The sequence below is a fragment of the Leucopleurus acutus genome (genome assembly GCF_964270905.1).
Source record: "Leucopleurus acutus genome assembly, chromosome: 14".
Taxonomy (NCBI): domain Eukaryota; kingdom Metazoa; phylum Chordata; class Mammalia; order Artiodactyla; family Delphinidae; genus Leucopleurus; species Leucopleurus acutus.
The window spans coordinates 74,880,662-74,908,177 of NC_139156.1; the positions used below are offsets into that span (position 1 = coordinate 74,880,662).

Here is a 27,516-nt window from a genome sequence, read left to right on the forward strand (position 1 = left end):
AGAGTGCAAGAAATACCCCCTCTTCTCTACTCCATTTTCTCCTGCCCCAGCCCCCTGCAGCCCACAGGCACACCCTTTTTTTTTTGATCCAAGTAGGGTGGGTTTGTTTTTTTCTTTTAACCATTGTTTTCTTACTCTCTGTCCTTTGACTGCTTGACCCTGGATGTGGGCACAGTCATGGTAAGGAAGCTGCAGTGTCTTGGATGGAGGGCTAAAAAGGAGAGCCCAGGTGACTGGAAAGTACCGGGAAATCATGGAACGGGAGGAGTTCAAGACAGTGACCCCCCAGATTTGTTAATGATCTCCTGGGCTCCCTCCTTAGCTGTGCATGCATAGATCTGACTCTAAAGAGCGTATCATTGACTCTGAGAATGGGCCTAAGAGATAGATCAATGTCCCGGTCCTACCCAGGCTACGGGTAATCCACACGTGGGACTGACCCAAATAACACTGCAAGGACTTTGTAAATGGAACTGACACTGTGACCACAGCCCACAGAAGTTTGGTTGGGACGTGCAGCTACACAGTGCTTACAGGGACATGTATGGCACTGAATGCTTATATTAAAAAAGAAGAAAGGTCTCAAATCATTAATCTAAGCTTCAACCTTAAGACATTAGGAAAAAAGAACAGAAAAAAATCAAGGCAAGTGCAAGAAAAGAAATAAAGAGCAGACACCAATGAAATTGAAAACAGCAAAAGAAAAGAGAAAATCAATGAAACCCAAAGCTCATTCTTTGAAAATAAATCAATAAAATTAATAAACTTCTAGGAAGACTAAACAAAAGAACAAAAGTAGAGAAGACACAAATTACCGATATCAGGAACGAAAGAGGTGATATCACTACAGACCCAAAAGATAGTAAAAGGGTAGTAAGGGAATCCTTCCTACAAATAACTTTATACTTATAAATTTGACAACTTAGGTGAAATAAATCAATTCCATTTCATAACCTACCATAATTCACTCAAGATAAAATAATCTGAATAGCCCTGTAACTATTAAAGATATTAAATTCATTGTTAAAAAAAATTTTTTTTAAATGTCCAAGCCTAGATGGTTTCATTGACAAATTCTGTTTTGTTTTGTTGTTTTTGGCTGTACCACGCAGCTTGTGGGATCTTATTTCCCTGACTAGGGATCAAACCCATGCCCCCTGCAGTGGAAGCACAGAGTCCTAACCACTGGACCGCCAGGGAATTCCCTCATTGACAAATTCCATCAAACATTTAATGAAGAAATAACAACAATTCTACCCAATCAATTCCAGAATATAAAAGGGGAGGGAACATTTCCCAAATCATCTTATAAGGCCAGCATTACCCTGATACCATCATCAGATAAAAGACAAAAGAACTCTACAGAACCATATCCCTTATAAATATAGATGCAAACATCCTCAACAAAACATTAGTGCATGAAATCTAGCAAAATATTAAAATAATAATACACCATCCAGGGATACAATATTGGGATAAACGTCACTCAATTGTAAATATTATTTTTTAATATTTTGTTTGCTACACTTGATGCAATATCTATGTAGGTTCATCCATGTAGGTTCAAATATGGTTTGAAAAATAAATCAATGTAATCATTATATTAACAGTCGAAAGATGAAAAACTACATGATTATATAAATTGATGAAGAAAAAGCATTTGGCAAAATTCAACATTCATTCATGATAAAGATTCCCAGCTAACCAGGCACAGAAAGGAATTTCCTCAAACTGAGAAGGAGCATCTACAAAAAACTTGGGACCAAAGCAAGGATGCCCACATTGAACAGTCCAATTTCCCATTATACTGGAAGTCCTATCCAGTGTAACACATAAGAAAAGAAGGCATACAGTTGGAAAGGAAGGAATAAAAACTGTCTCTGCTTGCAGACAACATGATAGTCTAAGTATAAAATCCCAAGGAATGTGTTCCCCTCCCCCACAAGAAAGATCGAGAACTAATAAATGGGCCTAGTAACATCACAGAATGTAAGCTCAACATACAAAAATTAATCGTTTTTCTAAAAACTAGCAGTAAACAGTTTGAAGCCAAAAACAGTCCTAAATAAATGGGGAGATATGCCATGGACTGGAGGACCCAACAGAGTGAAAATGTCAATGCTCTCCAAGTTGATCTACAGATTTAATGCAATCAAAATCACAGCAGGATTTTTTGGTAAATGTAGGCAAGCTTATTAAAATTTATACCAAAAGGGAAAGGCCCTAGAACAGCTGAAACAATTTTGAAAAAGAGAAATAAATTTATTTAGAGGAATCACACTTCCCAATTTTAAGACTTACTGTAAAGCTACAATAATCAAGATCTTGCAGCAACAGTATAGACGCATCAATCAACGAACGGAACAGAACAGAGAGCCCAGGATATACCCTCACAAATATGCCCAAATGATTTTGGCAAGGATGCAAATGTATCTCAATGGAGAAAGGATAGCCTTTCAACAAATGGTATTAGAACAATTTGTTGTCTGTAAGTTTAAAAAAAATACCCCAATCTAAATCTCACACCTTATACAAAAGTTAACTCAAAATGAAAATCGTAAAGCTACAAAGTTTTTAGAAGAAAACATAGAAAATCTTCATGATCTGTGGTTAGGAAAAGAGTTCTGAGCCATGACACCAAATGCACGATTCATAAAAGAAAAAAAGCAATAAATTAGTCTTGACAAATATTTTAAATTTTGCAAAAGACACCGTTAAGAGAACGAAAAGACAGCAACAGACTAGGAGAAAGTATTTGTAAATCACATATGTGACAAAGGACTGCTTCCAAAATATATTAAAAACTCTCAAAATCAACAATAAGAAAACGATCCAGGGCTTCCCTGGAGGCGCAGTGGTTGAGAGTCCGCCTGCCAATGCAGGGGACACAGGTTCGTGCCCCAGTCTGGGAAGATCCCGCATGCCGCAGAGCAGCTGGGCCCGTGAGCCATGGCCGCTGAGCCTGCGCGTCCGGAGCCTGTGCTCCGCAACAGGAGAGGCCACAACGGTGAGAGGCCCACGTACCGCAAAAAAAAAAAAAAAAAAAATGATCCAAATAAAAAGTAGCAAAAGACTTGAACATAAACTTCACCAAAGAGGACATAGTATATGAAAGGCAAGTAAGCATAGGCAAAGATGCTCAATATTATTGGTCATTAGGGAAATGCAAATTAAAACCAGTGAGATGGAATGCAAAATGGTACAGCCCCTCCAGAAGAGTCTGACAGTTCTTTTAAACCATATGACCCAGAAGTGCTACTCCTGGGTATTTTTACCCTGGAGTAATGAAAACTTATGTTCACACGAAAACCTCTACACAGATATTTACAGCAGCCACATTCATAACTGCCCAAAACTAGAAACAACCACAATGCTCTTCCACTGGAGAATGGATAACCAACTGTGGCCTGTCTGTACAGCTGGTAACTATTTAGTAATCAAAAGGAATGCACCATTGATACACAGGACAATTGGGACGAATCTCAAAGATATGATCCCAATTTCAAAAGATTACATACCGTATTGTTCCACTTACATGATATTCTTGAAATGACAAAGTTGTAGTGATGAAAAACACATCAGTTTTTTTGGTAGTGGGGAGTGGGGAAGCGGGGAAGGCTTGGGTTGCATAGCATGAGGAAGTGCTTTGGAAAGATGGGACTGTTTGGTATCTTGATAGTGGTGTTGATTACATGAATATATAGGTATGTTTTAAAACCTATATAAGTGTTCAAATTCACAGACCTATACAACTCTTTAAAATGGGACCAGAAGGAGAAACAAAAAATTTAAAAATCTGTTCTGTACCAGTCACTTTGCATTTTGTCTCATTAAATCCTCACAGACTGCCAGATTAGTTTATCATCCCCATATTACTTGGGGATGATAAACTAATCCCCATAAGAAACTTGAAACTCCAAGATACTCAGGAACTTACCCAGTCACACCATGAAGAGTGGCAGAGCCTGGAGCCCTACCCAGACCCTCCCTGCACCTAGCACTGGGATGGTCAAGTCTGCAGGAAGTAGTTTAAGACACTGGGAAAGACAGGCTGCCCTCTTTGTTCATGTCACTTACGTGTCTGGCTTCTGTGCACAGCCTTGCTAAGCTGGACCTGCTCAGCTTTTGGTCAAATGGACATCTCGGCAGGATCATCTGGGCTTCTTGGGCGCTGGCCTGCATATGCGGATTGGACTTGGTGATGTTCTTTGAGGTAGTGAAGATACTGAGGAAAGAATGCTGGACTAAGACCTGACTGTTTCATCTTGATCCCTTCCTATTCCTAGAAGATTCTACCCACTCCCACCCAGCAAGGTGCTGATGGCTCTCAGGCATGCATTTTAGACCCAGAGGGTATATCAACATGAACTTCAGAGAGAATGCTAACTACCTCCACAGATGTCATCCCTAGTCTAAAAGCATTAAAACAGTATTTAGTGTTAACTAGCTATTATACTAACTTGAAAAACATGTGAAATAAGATGTAAAATGTCCATTAGGGTCAATAATCAAAGAATATAACATATGACAGACAAAAAAATAAAAATAACTATATATCCTTCTCTAAAATTTTACCTTAATGCTGAGGATTCAAGTTAATATTTTTTCCCTTCTGGAAGACTCATCATGAAGGTGGTAGAGTAAGCAATTATCAAGCATTCATTCCCTAATGAAAACTACTAAGCCAAAATTAACAAGAAAATATTTTAATGATACTTTTGTAGCACAAAATTAAACTGAGACAGGTTAAGAGGAATGTGAGAGAATCTAGAAAACCATCAATTATATTGCTTTATTGTGACATAACCCAGATGTTGAGAATGAACAGGTGTCCTATCAGCAGTCTCCATTTCTCCTCTCAAAGGCACAGTCTAGGCAATATATCCAACAAAGAGGTTGTGCTTAGGCTCCAGTCCCCTGACTTGTTATTTAAAAGTACTACAATATATGAAACCATTTATCACTGCAGATTCAAATGACTGTCTGTCTGTCTGTCTGTCTGGAGATCACTTCAATTGCTCCTCAGGCCCCTTCAGGCTGGACTTTTGATTTCTTCTTTCTTTCTGACCCTGAATTCGGTAGAGCTTCTTCCTGAGGTCCTTCTGTCGCTTCAGTTTCTCTTCTTCCTCCTTCTGCTTCACTTTGAAGTGTTCTTTGTTGTGCAGATGCCGTTGCTCCTTGGCTTTCTTCATCTTCTCACTGTGCACTGTACTCAGAGCATCCAGCAGCGCAAGGATCTGACAATGGCAAAACCCAGTGAGCATCAGAATATTCTTACAGCTACAGCATGCTTTCCTTCTAAGTTTCAGGAGGCCTAAACACCACAGCTGATGGCATCCAAGTTACAATCAATTCATGATCCAAATGAATATTAACCTAGTGAAAATTTATCCTGAACTAGGAAATTATAATTTGCATGGAAATATAAGTAGGAGCATATTTACTTAGTAAAATACTTAAATAATGGCCTTGACCACAAAACCACCTTTGTTAAATCACTCTGTGGATACTCTGTACAACTAAGAGCGACTTGCCAGCTGTGTGCCTATTATTCCCCATTAAAATGCATAAGGCAGAGCATGACTAAACAAAAGAAGCGAAATGGACTCCGGCCTTTCTTCTAACTTCCAGATCAAGTGCCTTGAATAAGTCTGGCCCTTATCCCTTCCTAATGAAAAGTGAGAATGCAGTAAAAATGCCACGTGTGTTACTGAAAGCATTATTTTCACATCTAAATGCAACATGCTGGAAGCCATCCATCAACAGTACCTTCCTTTCATGAGGCTCCCGTACGACAGCTGGTCTCAGTCTGTCCTTCGGAATCTTGCCTGCCTTTGCTTGGGTCTTGGGCTTGCTCTTAAATGGCAGGGCCTTCTGCAAGGCTTTTGGAATGTGCAGTGAATTAAAATGTTTCTTTTGCCTCACAATTGGCTGAAAAAGAAAAATAAAACAAAGACTGTGACATATATTATGATCTATGTACATTTAAAACTTGCATAAAATCTTCTCAATGGGTTGATTTTTCCACAAGATCAGTAACACCACAGTTTGCTGACCATCAGAAATGAGGACTCAATCATCCATCAGATATATATTGCCTCAATGGCCATGCACAGCTGCAAACAAAGGAATATACAGAATATACATATTTACAATTCTTCCAAGAAATCAACTGTGCCCATATCTACAGTATGGACGATAGGATCTCAACAGAGCAGATGAAAAGATCCAAAGTTTCTGTTAATGAAAAACTCTGGCCTTATCTTTGGGGCACTGAGATGGTTTTTTCTAGCCTAACAAGAATAACTAGCTTTTCATCTTGACTATAAACCTCTCTGGATTTAAGGACATAGTTATTCCTCCAATGAGCAGCTGAAATGCCCCCATCCCTGATTCTCATTAAGAAGTTTAACTTTATTCTGTTTCTAATAGAAGGCTGGTTGAGAAAAGTGACATTTAAATGACTAATGAAGGCAAAACTCCTTCTACATTCAGTTTTCAAGCTAACCAAATTCTATGCTTAAATTGAGATGACCAAAATTCTTAACTGTCTCAGAAGTAGTTAATAAGTTGAAAGTTTTGCCCTAGATCTTTACCAAGGTCGGCAACTATATAGAGAATATGTCTGCTGTATCTTTATAAATTTACTGTTAAAGACATCACCCACAATAATATTCAATATTCTCTGTTTAAGACACCAAAATATTTTAGAATGAAAGAAATCAGAGAAATCTCCTTCTCAAAAACAAGTAAACACCACAGACCGGACAACAGGTACTATGTTCTGAAGTATATTTTAAGAGAAATTCATGGCAATGTGATTCAAATTTTATTAACTATTTTACAGAAAAACTAATGTCTGGAAAACTTCTGTTTCTAGCAGAATGGCAGACCGATACCCTGAATTACCCTCTTATTACAAAACAATTAAATATCCTGCATTATCACAAACAAATCTTCGAATGCATTGTTAACCTGTGAAAAAATAATGGACGTTCTCAGAGACCAAAACTTGAATGAAAATGGGAATCCAGACAGGCACTGAGAACTTAACATTTTAAAATACTGATGAGGCCAACTACTGGAAAGGATGTGGAATAACTAGAACTCTGATAAGCTGTTCAAGTCTAACCTGGTATTTCAGTATACTACAGGGATCACACACTGATGTTGAACACATGTACCCTGTAACCTGGCAATCCCACCCATGGGGATCTATGGAACGGAACTGTGTGCACATGCACACCAAACAAGTTGCATATAAGTGTTCAGGGCAGCATTTATAATAGCCAAAAATTGGAAACACTGTCCATCAATGGATAAAACCGACATTCTCATACAATGAAATTCTACTCAACAATAAAAACAAATAAATGTCTGCTATATACAAGAACATGGATGAATCTCATAATACTGAAGGAGAGAAACCAGGCAAAACAGTACATGGTATATTTTATAAAACTCAAAAAAAGGCAGAAGTAACTTCCGTGTCAGGGGTTGGGATAGCGGCTATCTCTGAGGTGGAGGTGGGGTAGTGACTGGGAGAGGTCACAAGGGGGACTTCTACTGTGCTGGTAATTCTATTGCTTGCTCCAGGCGATGGCAACTTAGGTATGCTAAAATTCGATGAGCTGTATACACTTATTATTTGTGTACTTTTCTGTGTGTATGTTAACACTTCAACAAAAAGTTTATTAAAACTCAAAAAAAACCCTCCCCCTTGCTTCAATAAGAATCAGTACATTAATGTTTTTCAAATTAATACATGTATATAGTACCAAAAAAAGTTCAAAAGAGGTATATAGTTCAAAAGAGGTGAAAAGTTTAAGTCTCCTTTCCAATCCACAGAAAACCACTATTACCACTTGTCCTGTGTTCCTTCCAAAACAGTCTATGAATATACAACATGTTCATTCAAATTTAATGTTAGACTTTCTACTTGAAAATTCAAACCACAAAAAACATTACATATGAAGCTTCTGGGTGACACCCATCTACAGAGCACATGGGTGATTGACTGTACCTTATACAGAGAATCCTTGCTAGCCTTTAGTTTGATGCCATGGGAGAGCCGGAGTTGACCAGTTGTCCGCATTCCTGACCAGGTGTCTTTCTCACCAGCTGGTTTCAACAAAGATGTTACTGGGTTATAGAAGGCTGGAACAGAGACAGGATACCAAGTTCTCATGAAGACAATGTCTGGAAAGAGAGAAAATTTACATTAACATTTTCAAAAGAAGATTCATATCCATCTCGGTAAACAAAAGAACAAAATATTCACTCCAAACTTCTCTAGCTGGTTGCACAGTATCTGAAGAGAGACTTCACCAAGTGAACTACTTTTGAATAACACAAAGCTTTTACTGGGTGTGGCTGGGCGTGCTACACAAGATGCTCCAGCTGGGGAGAGCTACAGCTGACGCCTGTTTCTAAAGACCTAAACTACCAGCTATAGTTCACACTGGCTAGAAATCAATAGTGAATGGTAGGTAACATGCTGTTAAGAACACACCACAAAGGATACTTACCACTCATCAGCAGTTTATCCTCAAAGGTGGCCCGGAAAGCTCCTTCTGGAGCCCGGAGCGCCTTCTTGATCTGTCCCCTTATTCCACTGACAGTTCGAATCACAGCACCTTCAAATTTGGCCACTTCCAAAGCAGAATTAAACATTCCCTACAGGTATATATATACATATACATATATATATTAAAAAAATACATACACACAAAGTCAGATATTTTACTTCTTAGTTCATAAATATATCCTTGGTTAAAAAACAAAAAATAATTCATTGAAAGGTGATAAAAAAATCAACTCTATTTTTCCCCCAAAGGTGGAATTACTAGGTCAAAAGGAATACAACTCTATCTTCCCTGAAATAACACTAATTAAGACTCTATTGTGGGCCCATTAACATGTTCATTACTGCTATCTTTGTAGAAGAGAAGATCAAAAAGATATTTATTGGTCTGAACTGGCCTAGATGGCCTTTGCTGTCATCTCACAGGGCTTGACTACAGTTCATATCCGAATACTTAGGTGCACACACTCAGAAAATAAAGAGACAGCAAGATAAATGCTGATGGTAGTATTATGTTATAAGAACATTTTATGATCATCTTAACTCTGTGTTTTTAATGGAAACACCCTCTACTGATGAAATTTTCAATAAATGTTGCTCAAACTACCCTCCCATATTATATTGCTCTGTGTTACTTAAATATGCTCAGAAATCTAAAGAAGTAAACTAAATATAAAGAATATAAAATATAAAGAAGTAAACTAAAAATATCAAAGACCAAGTTTATAAAAGATTTCAAATACTTTTCTGAAAACATTAGAACTATATCTTAGACCTATATTAGAATATTTCATTCCTCCTTTAAAAATATACACATTTATAAGCATATGAATATACAGATATATATATATATATACCTTAATGAATGAAGTGTTCTTGAAAATTTTATATGGAAAGCCAGTTAGCTTTAATTTCTTCACAATTTTTATAGATTTATCCAGATCAAGGACAACTCCTGTGGCAGCTATCCGGAAATCAGCCTAAAAAGGAACCCCCAAAATGTGAATACAGGAATAATGTCAGCAAGAGAAGAAATACATTTCTCTGTAATGCAACAAATTACCAAAGTGCAATTCGCTTACAATCACCTAAGAAAAAGTAAGAAAGAATATATGAACATGCAAAACAGTATTTTAACAAAAGCTATCTGAAACTATAATACACGTACGCCAAAATTAATGATGGTATCTTGAGCATTTTCCTGAGGGTGATTTCACAGTAACACAGTTTCACAAAGATGAATGAATGAAAAGGAATAATGAAGATTTGGTTACAATGTTTGAGAAATTAAATTTTGGACATTAAGGATGGATTCCATTTGCCCTTATTCTGTTTTCTTTTCTGTTAAATAAGGCCAATAAAACCTGCTCTGATTGGTCAAATGAAGACTGTGTGAACATACCTTGCTAAACCAGATTACTAGGGGGTAGTCTTATGTCTAGCTGGTATCCAATGTATGCCAGAACCTAGTCGAGTGGTTAGCTCATGGTGAGCACTGCTTAAATATTTTTAGAATAATATTAAAAAGCATAAAATATAAAAGCATAAAAATATAAAATGTCATCAGTACCATTACAATTCTTCTACTTCCCTTTTCTCTACTCTCACACCTTACTTAAAAGGATGCAGGAAAGGGCTTCCCTGGTGGCACAGTGGTTGGGAGTCTGCCTGCCGGTGCAGGGGGCAGGGGTTCGTGCCCCGGTCCGGGAGGATCCCACATACCGCAGAGCGGCTGGGCCCGTGGGCCATGGCCGCTGGGCCTGCACGTCCGGAGCCTGTGCTCCGAGGCGGTAGAGGCCGCAGTGGTGGGAGGCCCACGTACCGCAAAAAAAAAAAAAAAAAAAAATGCAGGAAATTTAAAAGCAAAGAGAAGTTTACTATAAATACTTAAAATGAATAATTTTCAACTTAAAGTTTCAGGTACATATTCCATAATCCAGACATTATTTCTCAAACACAATCTATAAAATAAACGATCAAAGATAGTTACCATTATGCCACTGACAGACTGTATTGCCAAGAACCCAGTACCCTGCGGAGTGATAGGACCTTAAAGGAAACAGGAAAAAAAAAAAAAATACAGTGAACCACACATTCTAGATCCTGCTTTACATATATACTCCAATCCAAAAAAAAAGAGAAAAATCTTATGAATTGGGATTTCATGAAAGGAAAAAAGCAAAACTACAATGATAAAGCTTAAAAGATTTAAATTAACCTACAAGCAAGTTTATTCTAATCCCTTTTTACCCCAAAAGGTTGCTCCACAATGCATGTGCTGTGGGGTGTATTTCAGAAGCCTCTGTCTTCCATTGTGGTCTTCAATATAATAAAGTGGGATGGTCTGAAACCTCCTCCACCCTACAGAAAAAATGACTGGATCTCGGGACTTGAGGATTTTCTTATACCAACGATGTTTCTTCAGACGCATCTGAAAGGAGAAGAGATTTCAGTAAGATTACTGGTACAAGTATGACCAAAGAACCTCAATCGTTAAGCATACAGTGAAGGGTACCTACCTGTACATATCCAACATTGCCCTCACTATTGCCCAAACCACCCAAAATAATTGGGTAATGTGGGTCAAAGTTAAGCACGAATTCACAGGGGACGTTTTCTATCTCAATTCGGACATACATCCCAGGTCGAAAACCCTCATACTGAACTCTGGCTTCATCATCTTGATCTTCGAATTCTGCCCGGTTAAGCTATACATGAGAGGGGGAAAATAAAACAAAAACAATTAAAAACCCATAATTCTGTTACTTTTAATAAATGTAAGATTAACATTAAAAAAAAAGAGCAATTTCTAAAGAAAGGAACCATGTACAGAATTATTTAGGCTTTATCCTAATTAAAAATAATATGTTTTATCTATACAGTTTGTTCAGGATATGCCCCGACTGTTTACTTCTCTGTTGCTCCAAGCTATACTATAGTAAATACAAACAACTCTGAAAGCAGCCCTTAATGTTGGTCGACACTCTGAACTTCCCCATCCACACTTTCTTTTCTTACTCTCCCAATTATTTCACACTTTTTCTCTTTTCATCAAACACCCAGTTATCTCCTCCCTCATCCTCACTCTCAGCTGTTGACTGTTTCCTAATTCACTCAAAATTTAAGCAACCTAAAAGAACTTCCACAGTTAGCCCCTCTACCAGGGTTTACACCCATATTCAGCCTTTTATTACAGCTCTGCACTGTTCAATATAGTAGCCACACATGGCTATTTAAGTTGAAATTAAATAAAATTTTAAAATTCAGTCATTTAATCACTTTAACTGTATTTCAAGTGGTCAGTATCAATATGTGGCTAGGTGGCTACAATATAAGACAGTAAGATATACATTTCCTTAATCACAGCAAGCTCTACTAGGCAGCTGTTAGAGATTATCCATGCCTCTATTTAATGCCAACCTTTACTTGCACCCTAGATCATCCACTCCTGTTGGACTTTATTCCAACAAATCTTTCCTGTTATTTCTCTCATCTTAAAACCTTTTGACTGCACGTCCTCTCACTATTGCCCCCTTTCTCCGCTTATCTTTGAAGCAAAATGCCACAGAAGTTTTCTAAAGTCTGGTTCCAGTTACGCTGCACATATTCTCATAAATCCCCTAAAATTGTACTTGAACCAATATTCCACTGAAATGCTTGCAAAAGTCACTAAAGGCCTCCATGTTCTAATCCAGTGGTCAATTCTGTCTTCACTGTAGTTAACACAACAGCAGGATTTGAAACAATTTATCACTTCCTTCTACAGTGGTTTCCAGCATACTGCACGTCCTCTTACATTTCTTCTATCTCCTGGGAGCCGCGCAGCCTCCACTGCTGCTTCCTTGTCTCTGCCCAGTCTCCTGAAGTACCCAGTCCTGGTCCTCTCCTCTCCTGACTCCATGCTTACTCCCCAGGTCATTCCACCCATCTCATAGTTTTAAAAAGCACCCAGATCCTGAGTACATCACATTTAAGTCCCTGGCCTCAACAGCTCTCCAGAACTGACCACCTGACACTCCTCTTGTCTGAAAGGTATCTCAAACCTAACAGATCCAAACTTCATCTTCCCAGGTAGACTGACATCAATGAAAGGCTTTCCTCTTACTGATGACAACCCAATGCCTCCAGTAAGTCATCCTTATCTTCCCTCTCACACATCTCACATTCAATCCACCAGGAAATCCTACTGATCTACCTTTCAAAAAAAGTATAGCCAGAATTTGACTCTTTCTTTCCTCTCATCACTGCAACCCCCCACCCCCTCCCCAGTGTAAGTCATGTTAATCTTACTGAACTTGTGCCAGGGTAATCCTTTCAAGGGGTAAGCAGATCATGCATGTCTCTCCTCTACTCAAAACCCCCGATGCGGGCTTCCCTGGTGGCGCAGTTGTTGAGAGTCCACCTGCCGATGCAGGGGACAACGGTTTGTGCCCCGGTCCGGGAAGATCCCACGTGCCGCGGAGCGGCTGGGCCCGTGAGCCATGGCCGCTGAGCCTGCGCGTCTGAAGCCTGTGCTCCGCAACGGGAGAGGCCACAACAGTGAGAGGCCCGCATACCGCAAACAAACAAACAAACAAAAAACCCGATGGACCCCCATTTCATTCACAGTAAAAAATTCGAAGTTCTTTACAATGACCCACAAGGTTTTAGGTGATTTTATTTTATTATTATTATTGTTTGGTTGCATTGGGTTTTCATTGCTGTGCACACACGGGCTTTCTCTAGTTGGGGTGAGCGGGGGCTACTCTTCATTACGGTGCGCGGGCTTCTCATTGCAGTGGCTTCTCTTGTTGCAGAGCACGGGCTCTAGGTGCGCAGGCATCAGTAGTTGTGGCTCGTGGGCTATAGAGCACAGGCTCAGTAGTTGTGGCACACGGGCTTAGTTGCTCTGCAGCATGTGGGATCTTCCCGGATCAGGGATCAAACCCATGTCCCCTGCACTGGCAGGTGGATTCTTAACCACTGCGCCACCAGGGAAGCCCCTAGGTGATTTTAAATTATAAATGGCCTAAAGCAAAGACTTCAGAACCAGCCTTACATTTCCTAGTCACTTCTATCAAAGGTCAGAACACACTTTGAATCACTATGTTAATGACTAACCAGGAGATACTTCTTTAACTAGATGAAGACCTAGGTTGAGCAAACCCTGTTAGCTGCATTTTCACAAATCATATACTTAATCTGCAGAAGACATATTAGGGTATGCTCCCGTTTACAGGGATTCTTGGTGGCCCCACTTGTCAAAGCGCATCTCAAACACTTGCCATCAACTGTACACATCTTTGCCTCCTTCAGAGTCAGTTCATCAACTCAAACAGCCTGCTCAGCATCCCCGGACGGCAGGGCCACACTATCTCCCTTTCAGCATTCCACAGGCTTTATCTTTGCATCTGACCTTACATTCGAAGTATCCTCTGAACTCTGACCAAGGTGGGTTTTCAGAAAACCATCCCCAGAGAGCACTGGTATATGCATAAGCCACACAGGCCAAGAATCACGTACACATTCAAATTATTCAGTTATGGTTCCAGGGAGTGGCAATCAGAATACTAAGGCAATGCTTGCATGTAAATAAACACACTGTCTCAAATCACTACTCTGTAAGATCCTCAAAAATGGTGGCCGTGTCTCAGCCATTTCTGCTTCCACAACATTTAATGCTTGGTACAAAACAGACACTGATATTTTTCTGGTGAATGTCTGACTGAAGAAACAATTAGATAACTGCATGAATAAACACACCTATTTGCATCTTGACCTAGGAGGCCCAGAAGCAGGCAGGGAGCAAAGACCTAAACAAAGTTACGTATTCACAGCACTATTACAGCCCTGAAATGAGGCTGATAGGAACTGAGTTTTCTCACCTGTGCTTGTTTCTGCATTTCTCCTTTAAGATCATCAAAGTATGTGCTTTCTCCTTCATCATATTCTGCATCAAACATCTCTTTCAATTTTCTCTTTTTATCCAAATGCTTTTTCCTGGCACTTTCCTCTGCATTGGGGTCAATTTCTTCTTTAACTTCTTCCTCCACATCTTCAACCTTAAATTTCCAGAAGAGAAAATTTTGTAAAAATTTGTGGAGAACTTCTTCTTTAAACATTAAGGCAGATTTTAAAAGTTCTATTTGAGCTGCGAAAATCTTAGTTATGATCATCATGAAAACAAAATAAAACAGCCTTTGTCTCTAAATAACATGTACTGCAACAAGAGACATTTAGACATCTGCATTACAATTAGCCGCCATTCCTTAATATGGCTGGGAATGCCAAACATGAATAAAAATAATAGCAACTGTTCCCAACCCAGATGCTCCCAGATACTGTTCTGAAGAAATTTTAGGGAGAACAGGGAATTATTATTTTTTTAAAGCGGCACTTAAAATTAAGTGGAGGAGAATGATGGCAAGACAGTGACCCAGGAGCTAAAACTTTCAATGACTGAAGAATCATAACAAGAAGAAGAGGTAATAGGTATCACTCAAGAAAATTAACAATAACAAATAAACCAACAACTTTTGGTCCGTTCCCACCCTCTTCACTTTTAGGAAGGAATCCATCCATCTCATATGGGGCCTCTTGCAGAACATACTGACCACAGATCAAGGACCAGTGGCTGATGGCTGGCCATGGCCAGGTCATACCTGAGTATCCGGGCCTGATTTTCCCTTGTGCACGTCCCCTGTTTCCAGGTCTTCAAAGTCACCATAGAGCTCCTCTGGGAAAAGAACATCCAAATGACTCCCCTGTAAGTAGGGCCTGCACGTGACACTCTAGCACCACCCAGCACCAAGTGGACTATGTGCTCGGCATCTCAAACTTCATTTTTACTGTGCTTATTGCTACACACCCCTAAAGAATCCCACACTTACACAGCCTTCTTTTTCTTGTTAAATTTTGTCAGTATTTCATCACCTGTTTAGGTTAAGGAAATGGGCCCAATCCACTTTTCCATATTCTATTTCAAAATGCCACTTAGCCACAAGCTATTTTTCCAGGATAGGTGATGAACATTCTGTAGCACTGATGCATACAGAGGTGGCATGCATGGCCCTGCATGTCAGTCCCCAAACCAACAGTTCAAAGAGTGACTTGAAAAGTCATGGCATGATAACAGCACATATGAAAAAGAGTCTCAACAATGAGATCAACACAGCACAACCATGTGACATACCTAGGAAAGATCTGAGATTACATAAAATACATCATTTAGAGTAACAGTAGTATCCAAAACAATGTCAAGCCCATAAGAAGAGCTCATTAATTTGTTTCTGGAGCTCTAAGTTTAGTTATGGATCCTACCCTTAAAAGAAACAGGCAAGTTAAAACCCTGGGAGGCAATATTTAGAAAGGTATCAAAACATTTTCATATAAGAAAGAGCCAAAGAACCAAAGGACGTATAAAAGATGGGAAGATTTCATTTGTAATAAAAAACAAAAAAGGATAAAGTACTTAGGAATAATCCCAACAAGAAATGTACTAGAACTTTAGTTTCAAAATTTTTTAAGTTTTAATATGCTTTTTTTTTTTGCGGTACACGGCCCTCTCACTGTTGTGGCCTCTCCGTTGCGGAGCACAGGCTCCGGACGCGCAGGCTCAGCGGCCATGGCTCACGGGCCCAGCCGCTCCGCGGCATGTGGGATCTTCCCGGACCGGGGAACGAACCCGTGTCCCCTGCATCGGCAGGCGGACTCTCAACCACTGCGCCACCAGGGAAGCCCTAATATGCTTTTTAAAGGACACATGGAGACACAACTAGGGTGCCAGTGGGACACTGGTGGGGGTCCTCGATGCCCAAGGTGACGGGAGGAACCCCAGAGCGACTGGGTAGGACATGGGGGAGTGAGGGGGGAGGAGAAGTGGAGGTCGGACAGGAATGGCACCCCTGAGGGATGGCTGGGATGGGGGGTGGGTTCCCACGCCTAGAGGAACCCTCAGGGGCTTGGAGGATCAGGCATTTCCCCTGTCCAATTGGGCCCCAGGAGGCCTGCGGGGCTCCCGGGCCAGGTCCTCCTCCCTCCAAGGCCTCCTCCAGTCCGCGTTGATCCCAGGGGCATAGGAGGGAGGTACAGGGAGGAGAGGTGGGATATTGGGGCCCTCCAAGACCAGAGGATCAGGGGAGGTGCCGTGGGCGTTTTCCCCCACTCACTCGGCCCTGGGAAGTCTGCTGGGCTCTCAGCCTAGTCATCCGTGCTCGTTCTCCAGGGTCCCCTCTGGCCTCATGGGTCCTAGGGGTGTGGGAGGGAGGGAGGAGGGGGTAAGAGGAAAAGAGGTGGACAGTGGGGGGGAACCCTCTAAGACCAGGTCAGAGGAGGTGCCACTGGTGTTTCCCCAGCCCACTTGGGCCAGGAGGCCTGCTGGGCTCCCAGGCCAGGTCCCCAGCCCTCTAAGGCCCCCTCCGGGCTGCATTGGTCCTAGGGGCGTAGGAGGAAGGGAGGAGGGGGGAAGAGGGAAAGAGGAGGAGAGGTGGACAGGGGAGACCCTCTGGGGCCGGGGGATCAGGGCAAGCACCGCGGGCATTTCCCCCGCCCACTCAGCTCCAGGAAGCCTGCTGGGGTCTGGTCCCCTGCCTTCCGGAGCCCTCTCCTGTCGCGTGGGTCCTAGGGGCATGGGGAGGGGTGGGGGTGGGGGGGACAAGAGAGGCCAATGGGGAGGGGTCCTCTGGGATCGGAGGACTAGGGGGAAGGCGCCTAGCATTTCCCCTGCCCACTCAGGCCCAGTGAGCCTGCTGGGGTCCTGGACCTGGTACTCTGCCCTCCAGGGACAGAGGCACTCCTGGCACCTCCTGCTGTGTTGAGCCTAAGCCCCAACCCCCACCACCCTGCAGGGCCTGTTCCAGCCCTGTGGGTTCTAAGCATAGGCCCCACCCACCACCTAAACCCTGTCCCTGCATAAGCCCCACCCCCATAGCCAAGGCCTTGTTTGGCTTTTTTTTTTTTTAACTCCTCTTTTTTACTACTGCAGTTTTCTTTTACCTTCTGGTTGCTTGTTTGAGCTATATTTTCCTTTTTTTATTCTTTCTAACATATCTGTTAGTTTTCTAATCTTATTTTATTTTCTCTTTGTTATTGTTCTGCTCCTTTTTTCCTTTTCCTTTTTTTTTTTTTTTTTTTTTGCCACCCCACATGGCTTGCAGGATCTTGGTTCACAAGCCAGGGGTTGGGCCAGAGCTCCTGTGGTGGGAACTCTGAGTCCGAACCACTGGAATAACAGAAAACCTCATACCCCAGGGAATAGTCATCAGAGTAAGGTCTCCCAGAGGTCCTCATCTCAGCACAAAGACCGAGCTCTACCCAAGAGCCTACAAACTCCAGTGCTGGAAGCCTTAGGCCAAACAACCAGTAAAATAGGAATACAATCCCACCCACTAAAAAAAAAAAAAAAAGAGAGAGACAATAAAAAAATATGTCAAGTGTCAAGATGAAGGAACAAGGTAAAAACCTACAAAACCAAGTAAATGAAGAGGAAATAGGGAACCTACCTGAAAAAGAATTCATAGTAATGATAGTAAAGATGATCCAGAACCTCGGAAATAGGATGAAGGCGCAGATTGAGAAAATTCAAGAAATGTTTAACAAAGAGCTAGAAGAACTAAAGAACAAACAGAGATGAACAACACAATACTGAAATGAAACATACACTAGAAGGAATCAATAACAGAATAACTGAGGCAGAAGAACGAATAAGTGACCTGGAAGACAAAATGGTGGAAATAACCGCCGAGGAGCAGAATAAAGAGAAAAGAATGAAAAGAACTGAAGACAATCTCAGACACCTCTGGGACAATGCTAAATGCACCAACACTTGAATTATAGGGGCCCCAGAAGAAGAAGAGAAAAAGAAAGGGTCTAAGAAAATATTTGAAGACATTATAATGGAAAACTTCCTTAACATGGGAAAGGAAACATGGGAAACCACCCAAGTCCAGGAAGCATAGAGAGTCGCATAAAAGATAAACCCTAGGAGAAACACACCAAGACACATATTAATCAAACTAACAAAAATTAAATTCAAAGAAAAAATATTAAAAGCAGCAAGGAAAAAACAACATACAAAGGATACCCATAAGGTTATCAGCTGATTTTTCAGCAGAAACTCTGCAGGCCAGAAGGGAGTGGCAGGATATACTTAAAGTGATGAAAGAGAAAAACCTACAACCAAGATTACTCTACCCAGCAAGGATCTCATTCAGATTCGACAGAGAAATCAAAAGCTTTTCAGACAAAGAAAAGCTAAGAATTCAGCACCACCAAACCAACAAGTGCTAAAGGAACTTCTCTAGGCGGGAAACACAAGAGAAGAAAAAGACCCACAAAAACAAACCCAAAACAATTAAGAAAATGGTAATAGGAACATACATATCGATAATAACTTTGAATGTAAATGGATTAAATACTCCAAACAAAAGACACAGGCTGGCTGAATGGATACAAAAACAAGACCCATATATATGCTGTCTACAAGAGACCCAATTCAGACCTAGGAACACATACAGACTGAAAGTGAAGGGATGGAAAAAGATATTCCATGCAAATGGAAATCAAAAGAAAGCTAGAGTAGCAATACTTGTATCAGATAAAATAGACTTTAAAATAAAGACTGTTACAAGAGATAAGGAAGGACACTACATAATGATCAAGGGATCAATCCAAGAAGAAGATATAACAATTATAAATATTTATGCATCCAACACAGAAGCACCTCAATACATAAGGCAAATGCTATCAACCATAAAAGGGGACATCGACAGTAACACAATAGTAGGGGACTTTAACACCCCATTTACACCAATGGACAGTTCATCAAAAAAGAAAATAAGTAAGGAAACACAAGCTTTAAATGACAAAATACACTAGATAGATTTAATTGATATCTATAGGACAATACACCCGAAATTGGCAGAATAGAGGTTTTTCTCAAGTGCACGTGGAACATTTTCCAGGATAGATCACACCCTGGGTCACAAATCAAGCCTCAGAAAATTTAAGAAAATTGAAATCGTACCAAGCATCTTTTCTGACCACAGTGCTATGAGACTGGAAATCAATTAAAGGAAAAAACCTGTAAAAAACAAATACATGGTAGCTAAACAGTGCACTACTATACGACCAAGAGATCGTTGAAGAAATCAAAGAAATAGAAAAAATACACAGAAACAAGTGACAACAAAAACACGACGACCCAAAACCTATGGGATGCAGCAAAAGCAGTTCTAAGACGGAAGTTTATAGCAATACAATCCAACGTCAAGAAACAAGAAAAATCTCAAATAAACTATCTAACCTTACATCTAAAGCAACTAGAGAAAGAAGAACAAAGAAAACCCAAAGTCAGTAGAAGGAAAGAAATCATAAAGATCATAGCAGGGTGGGATAGGGAAGGTGGGAGGGAGGGAGATGCAAGAGGGAAGAGATATGGGAACATATGTATATATATAACTGATTCATTTTGTTGTAGGGCAGAAACTAACACACCATTGGAAAGCAATTATACTCCAATAAAGATGTGAAAAAAAAAAGTTCGTAACAGAAATAAATGAAATAGAAATGGAGAAAACAATAGCAAAGATCAATAAAACTAAAAGTTGGTTCTTTGAGAAGATAAACAAAATGGATAAACCTTTAGCCAGACTCATCAAGAAAAAAAGGGAGAGGACACAAATCAACAAAATTAGAAATGAAAAAGAAGAAATCACAACTGACAATGCAGAAATACAAAGGATTTTAAGAGACTACTACAAACAACTATAACCCAATAAAATGAACAACCACAAAGAAATGTACAAATTCTTGGAAAGGTACAATTTACCAAGACTGAACCAGGAAGAATTAGAAAACATAAACAGACCTATCACAAGTAATGAAATTGAAACTGTAATTAAAAATCTTCTAACAAACAAAAGTCCAGGACCAGATGACTTAACAGGCAAATTTTATCAAACATTTAGAGAAGAGCTAACACCCATCCTTCTCAACCTCTTCCAAAAAATTGCAGAGGGAGGAATACTTCCAAATTCGTTCTACGAAACCACCATCACCCTGATACCAAAACCAGACAAAGATATCACAAAAAAAGAAAATTACAGACCAATATCACTGATGAATACAGATGCAAAAATCCTGAACAAAATACTAGCAAACAGAATCCAACAATGCATTAAAAGGATCATACACCATGATCAAGTGGGATTTATCCCAGGGATGCAAGGATTCTTCCATATATGCAAATCAATCAATGTGATACACCATATTAACAAATTAAGAAATAAAAACCATATGATAATCTCAACAGATGCAGAAAAAGCTTTTGACAAAATTCAACACCATTTATGATAAAAACTCTCCAGAAAATGGGCATAGAGGGAAACTACCTCAACATAATAAAGGCCATAAATGACAAACCCATAGCAAACATCACACTCAATGGTGAAAAACTGAAAGCATTTCCACTAAGATCAGGAACAAGGCAAGGATGTCCACTCTCGCCACTCTTATTCAACATAGTTTTGGAAGTCCTAGCCACAGCAATCAGAAGAAAAAGAAATAAAAGGAATACAAATTGGAAAAGAGGAAGTAAAACTGTCACTCTCTGCAGATGACATGATACTATACATAGAAAATCCTAAAGATGCCACCAGAAAACTACTAGAACTAATCAATGAATTTAGTAAGGTTGCAGGATACAAAATTAATGCACAGAAATCTCTGGCATTCCAATACACTAACAGTGAAAAATCAGAAAGAGAAATTAAGGAAACACTCCCATTTACCAATGCAACAAAAAGAATAAAATACCTAGGAATAAACCTACCTAAAGAGGTGAAAGACTTGTATTCAGAAAACTATAAAACACTGATGAAAGAAATCAAAGATGACATAAACAGATGGAGAAATATACATGTTCTTGGATTGGAAGAATCAACATTGTGAAAATGACTATACTGCCCAAAGCAATCTACAGATTCAGTGCAATCCCTACCAAACTACTGATGGCATTCTTCACAGAATTAGAACAAAAAAATTTTACAATTCGTATGGAACCATAAAAGACTCCAAATAGCCACAGCAATGTTGAGAAAGAAAAACAGAGCTGGAGGAATCAGGCTCCCTGACTTCAAACTATACTACAAAGCTAGTCATCAAGACAGTATGGTACTGGCACAAAAACAGAAATATAGATCAATAGTACAGGATAGAAAGCACAGAGATAAACCCACACAGACTAGTCACCTAATTTATGACCAAGTAGGCAAGAACATACAATGGAGAAAAGACAGCCTCTTTAATAAGTGAAGCTGGGAAAAGTGGACAGCTACATGTAAAAGAATGAACTTAGAACACTACCTAACACCATACACAAAAATAAACCCCAAATGGATTAAAGACCTAAATGTAAGACCAGACACTATAAAACTCCTACAGGAAAACATAGGAAAACACTCTTTGACATAAACCACAGCAAGTTCTTTTTTGACCCACCTCCTAAAGTAATGAAAATAAAAACAAAAATAAACAAATGGGACCTAATGAAAGTTAAAAGCTTTTGCACAGCAAAGGAAACCGTAAGCAAGACGAAAAGACAACCCTCAGAATGGGAGAAAATATTTGCAAGTGAAGCAACAAAGGATTAATCTCCAAAATATACAAACAGCTCATGGAGCTCAATATCAAGAAAACCCCAAACAACCCAATTAAAAATGGGCAGAAGACCTAAATAGACATTTCACCAAAGAAGACATACAGATGGCCAAGAGGCACATGAAAAGCTGCTCAGCATCACTAATTATTAGAGAAATGAAAATCAAAACTAAAATGAGGTATATCACCTCACACCAGTCAGAATGGCCATCATCAAAAAGTCTACAAACAATAAATGCTGGAGAGGGTGTGGAGAAAAGGGGACCCTGTTGCACTGTTTGTGGGAATGTAAATTGATACAGCCACTATGGAGAACAGTATGGGGAGGTTCCTTAAAAAACTAAAAATAGAACTACCATATGACCCAGCAATCCCATTACTGGGCATATAGCCTGAGAAAACCATAATTCAGAAGGACATATGTATCCCAATGTTCACTGCAGCACTACTTCCAATAGCCAGGACATGAAACAACCTAAATGTCCAATGATAGATGAATAGATAAAGAAGATGTGGTACATATATACAATGGAATATTACTCAGCCATAAAAAGGAATGAAATTGGGTCATTTGTAAAGATGTGGATGGACCTAGAGTCTGTCATACAGAGTGAAGTAAGCCAGAAAGAGAAAAACAAATATCGTGTATTAACACATATATGTGGAATCTAGAAAAAGGGTACAGATGAACCTATTTGTAGGGCAGGAATACAGACGTAGACATAGAGAACAGACATGTGGACACATTGGGAGAAGGGGAGGGTGGGACGAATTGGGAGATTAGGTTTGACATAATTACACTACCATGTGTAAAACAGATAGCTACTGGGAACCTGCTGTATAACACAGGGAGCTCAGCTTGGTGTTCTGTGACAACCTAGATGGGTGGGATGGGGGAGGTTGGGAGGCCAAGAGGGAGAGCATATAGGTATACATATAGCTGATTCACTTCACTGTACAGCAGAAGCTAACACAACACTGTAAAGCAATTTTACTCCAATAAAAAAATAAAATAAAATAAAGGACACATGGAATAACCTTAGCTAATGCTTTTAAGTGCTTCACATACCAGGCAGGCACTGCTCTAAGTGTTTTACACGCCTTAACTATATTCTTCAACATGACTCAATGAAGGAGGTATTATTAATGTTATCTACTGAACAAGTAAAACCACCATGTGTTTGGAAAGGAAGCCTCAATATCATGAAGACTCTAATTCTCTCTTTTACATAGTAACTGATTCACTTTGTTATAAAGCAGAAACTAACACACCATTGTAAAGCAATTATACCCCAATAAAGATGTTAAAAAAAAAAAGAAATAAAAGAAAATAACCACCAAGGATTTCCAGTCTGGAAAAGATGGTGTAGACATATCTCCTCTGTTCCTCCTGACTGTGTATAACCATCAACTCCAGAAACGATGCAAGAGCACAAGAGACAACCAAAGGAGAACTCTGAAAGGTGGAAAGACAAAGATGGGCTGGTGAGCGTCCCCATGACCAGAGGAATGACATAGTGGCCTATGTCTCACTATACCACAACCCACAGAAAGGCAACTTAGGGCCACCATTTCCCAATCCACAAGTGGCAACAGAAGGCAGCCGCAGAATGAGATAGGCCCATTCTTTCTTCAGATTGAACCAGATCTCACCAGCAATCCAGGTAAACTGGGTATCCCATTGACAGCAAGTGATGAAGGAAAGTGCTAGCCTTCCCAACGAATTTGAATCTCCTTTCCTCCACCAAGATGTACCAGGTGCCCAAGGGTTATCAGCAAGGAGGGATTCCACCAGGCATGAGACTCTCCTCTTCTACCTTAAAAACAATATGCGTCCAGGCAGGACCAAGCAAAGAAGATGCCCCCAGAACAAGTAAACTGGCCCCAGAGGCCAAAACAACTTTCCCCAACCTAGCCACACTAGGTGGCCCAGCCTAGGGAAGCTCCTCTGCTCCCCCCAGGTAGCACCAGCAGGAACAAGTAGCACCAGATAAACCAAGTACAGCAAAACAGTACCACAAAGGCTCTGAAATTAAATTGTCATTGGAACCACAGCCCATGAAGTAGACCAGGGCCTGTACATTAAACCTAAACAGGATGATCGCCCGATAAAATTTAAAAATTACATAGGACCCAGGGTCTCCAAACAAAATGTGTGGCTACAATAGAAAATCACCTGTCATACCCAGAACCAAGAAAATCATCATTTGAATGTGAAAAGACAACTGAAAACAACACTGAAATGAATCAGATGTTGGAACTATCTGACTTGTACCATGAAGCATCCATTATAAATAAAATTATAAAAGCCAAAAAAAAAAAACCCTTCAACAAGCAACTATAAATCTTACAGCAACAACCAAAAAACTGAAAACCTCAACAAGAAATTGAAGAACAAAATGAAACTATAGAACTGAAAAATACAGTAACAGAAATTAAAAAACTGGCTACATGAGCTCAATAGTAAGAGTAGAGATGAAAGAGGATGGACTTAGAGAACTTGAGGCCACATAACAGAATTCATTCAGTCTGAACAACATAGAGAAAGCCTAAAAACAAATGAAGAGCACCTCAAAGACCTGTGGGACAGAAACAAAAAAATCCCAACATCTGTATCATCAGAGTCTCATAAGGAGTCTGGAGCTGAAAGAAATAATGACTGCAGATTCCTAAATCTGTTGAAAGACACAAACTTACAGATTCAAGAAGATGAGTTAATCTCAAACAGAGTAAACCCAACAAAATTCACACCAATCAAACTTCTGAAAACTAAAAGCAAATAAAAAATATCTTAAAGCAGCCAGAAAGAAATGACAGATTACCTGTAGGCGCACACCAAGTAAAATGACAGCCTATGTATCTATTCTTTAGAAATGAAGAAGGAAACAGACATTCTCAGATGAAGGAAAGCTACAGGAATTTGTAGCTACCATACTTACCCTTAAAAAATGGCCAAAGGAAGTTCTTAGGCAGAAAGGAAATTATAAAAGGAGAAATCTGAGACCATCAGAAAAAAAAGAAAAAACAAAAGAGAAAAAGAACAGAAATATGGATACACAGAACAGACTATCCAGCTTATGAATTTGTAAAATCATATTTCATAGTCAAAAAAATTATACCACTATCTAATATTCAAGCCAATATTTAAAAGTGGGGAAACTACAACAAACTACTAAATATAACAAAAAAAAAAGCAAACTCACAGATACAGAGAACAAACTAGTGGTTACCAGTGGGAAGAGGGAAGTGGGGCGGGCCAATAGAGGGGTAGGGAATTAAGAAGTACAAACTATTAGGTATAAAATAAGCTACAAGGATATATTCCCCATACAACACAGGGAATATAGCCAATATTTTATAATAACTATAATGGAGTATAACCTGTTAAAAGTGTGGATCACTATATTGTACATCTGTAACTTACATAATAATAAAAAAAATCTTTTTAAGTGGGGAAGATAAAAGGGCCTAAATGGAAGAAAAGTTTCCACATGTTACTCAAAGTGGTAAAATGTTGGTTAACAGTAGGTGTAATATTACAATATGTACATAGTCTATTTTGACCACTTCTAATCAACATTGTACTGGAAGTTTAAGCCAGTGTACTAAGGCAAGAAAAATAAAGTCATCCAGATGGCACAGAAAGAAGTATAACTGTCTTCATTCACAGATCATATATGATGGTCTTTGTTACACAATGGGCAAAAATTGCAAATTCCATGTGATAAAGGATTGTATCAAAAGTAATTTAGAATTAAACTTCGATAATAACACACAACCAAAGTAAAATAATGGGCAAAAGATTTGACAGACACTTCACTGAAGAAACACAGATGACAAATACGCATGTGAAAAAAGGCTCATTATCATTAATCATTAGGAAAATAAAATGAGATACCACTCTAAACCTTAAAAAGTGTCTAAAATTAAAAAGACCAACATATCAAGCACTGGCAAGGATGTGGAGCAACTGGAAGTCTCATAAAGTGCTAGTGGCAATGCAAAATGGTACAACCACTAAGGAAAACAATTTGGCTATTTCTTAAAAAAAATTAGAACTACATCTACCATATGATTCATTTAGTCCACTCTGAGATATGTACCCAAGAGAAATGAATGCAGTTGTTCATACAAAGACTTGTAGAAGAATGTTCACAGTAGCTTTATTTGCAATAGCCCCAAACTGGAAATAACATAAATGTCGATCAAAAGGTGAACAGATAAACAAACTGTATTGCATTATACAATGGAACCCTACTCACCAATAAAAGGAAATTAACTACACAGCAATAAAAAGGAATGAAGATGCAACAGCATGGATGAATCTCAAAATGATTATGCTGAGTACAATAAGTTAGAAAAGACTGCATACCGTATGATTCCATTTATATCAAATTACAGAGGATACAAACTCTTGTATAGTGACAGAAAGCAGAAGAGTGGTTACCTGGTAATAGGGAAAGGACAGAAGGGAGGGATAACAAGTGGCATGAGGAAATTTTTGGGGTGAAAAGTATGTTCATTATCTTGATTGTGGTGATTGTATACTCATGTCAAAGCTTATCAAACTGTACACTTTAAATATGTGCAGTTTACTGTATATCCATTAAACCTCAATACAGCTACTATAAAAGACACAAATCCACCACACTTTCTTTTGGAAACGGAAAAGATGATTCTTAAGTTTCTGTGGAAAAGTAAGTAAGAGAATAGTCGGAAGAATTCTAAAAAACCTAGCAGAGACAGGGAGAGATAGGAACCAGTCATACCAGTTTTAATAGTTGGTGTCTTAATAGCATACTATAAAGCTATATAAGGGTTTTAAACATAGCAATGATGAATGAACCAACAGAAATCAATGACATAAACTAGAAAAGTCCAAAAACTTTTTTCTGTATCTATCAATTAAGAATACAACAAAAAGAGCATTTTAATCAGTTAGGAAAAGAACAAATAGTATTGGAAAGAACCTGGTGGCCACCTGGGAAAAACTCTATCTATGCCTCTCAACTCACACTAAAATAAACAGCAGATGAGTCGGTGATTTAAATGCTAAAAAAAAAAAAAAGGAAATCAGGAAGCACTAGAAAAAACAATGGAAGATTTTTCTTCTCCTTTTTTAGATTTTTTTTTTTTTTTTTACAAAAGACCTTTTTAAGTATAAGACAAATCCCAAAAGTCATTTAAGGCAAAACTGATAAATCTAATAACTTCATTAAAAAAAAAAAATTCCACATGAAAGAATCATAAAGTTAAAATACAAATGTTAAAATAAGGGGGTTAAATGTGGTACCTCA

At 39.2% G+C, this 27,516-nt stretch overlaps 1 protein-coding gene across 2 annotated transcripts in view; it reads right to left on the reverse strand.

Moving 5' to 3' along the window:
• Window positions 1-4,758: 4,758 nt before the first annotated feature.
• BMS1 (BMS1 ribosome biogenesis factor) overlaps window positions 4,759-27,516 on the reverse strand; it is a 46,213-nt gene continuing 23,455 nt past the window's right edge. For both annotated transcript variants that reach the window (XM_082854880.1, XM_082854881.1), the window contains 10 exons: window positions 15,226-15,299; window positions 14,449-14,625; window positions 11,104-11,292; window positions 10,835-11,015; window positions 10,575-10,633; window positions 9,442-9,564; window positions 8,529-8,676; window positions 8,024-8,199; window positions 5,770-5,931; window positions 4,759-5,237 (listed from right to left, as the gene is read on the reverse strand). In XM_082854880.1, the coding sequence (XP_082711006.1) occupies window positions 5,007-5,237; window positions 5,770-5,931; window positions 8,024-8,199; window positions 8,529-8,676; window positions 9,442-9,564; window positions 10,575-10,633; window positions 10,835-11,015; window positions 11,104-11,292; window positions 14,449-14,625; window positions 15,226-15,299 (1,520 nt within the window). In that variant the 3' untranslated portion in view covers window positions 4,759-5,006. The remainder of the gene's footprint in view (window positions 5,238-5,769; window positions 5,932-8,023; window positions 8,200-8,528; window positions 8,677-9,441; window positions 9,565-10,574; window positions 10,634-10,834; window positions 11,016-11,103; window positions 11,293-14,448; window positions 14,626-15,225; window positions 15,300-27,516) is intronic.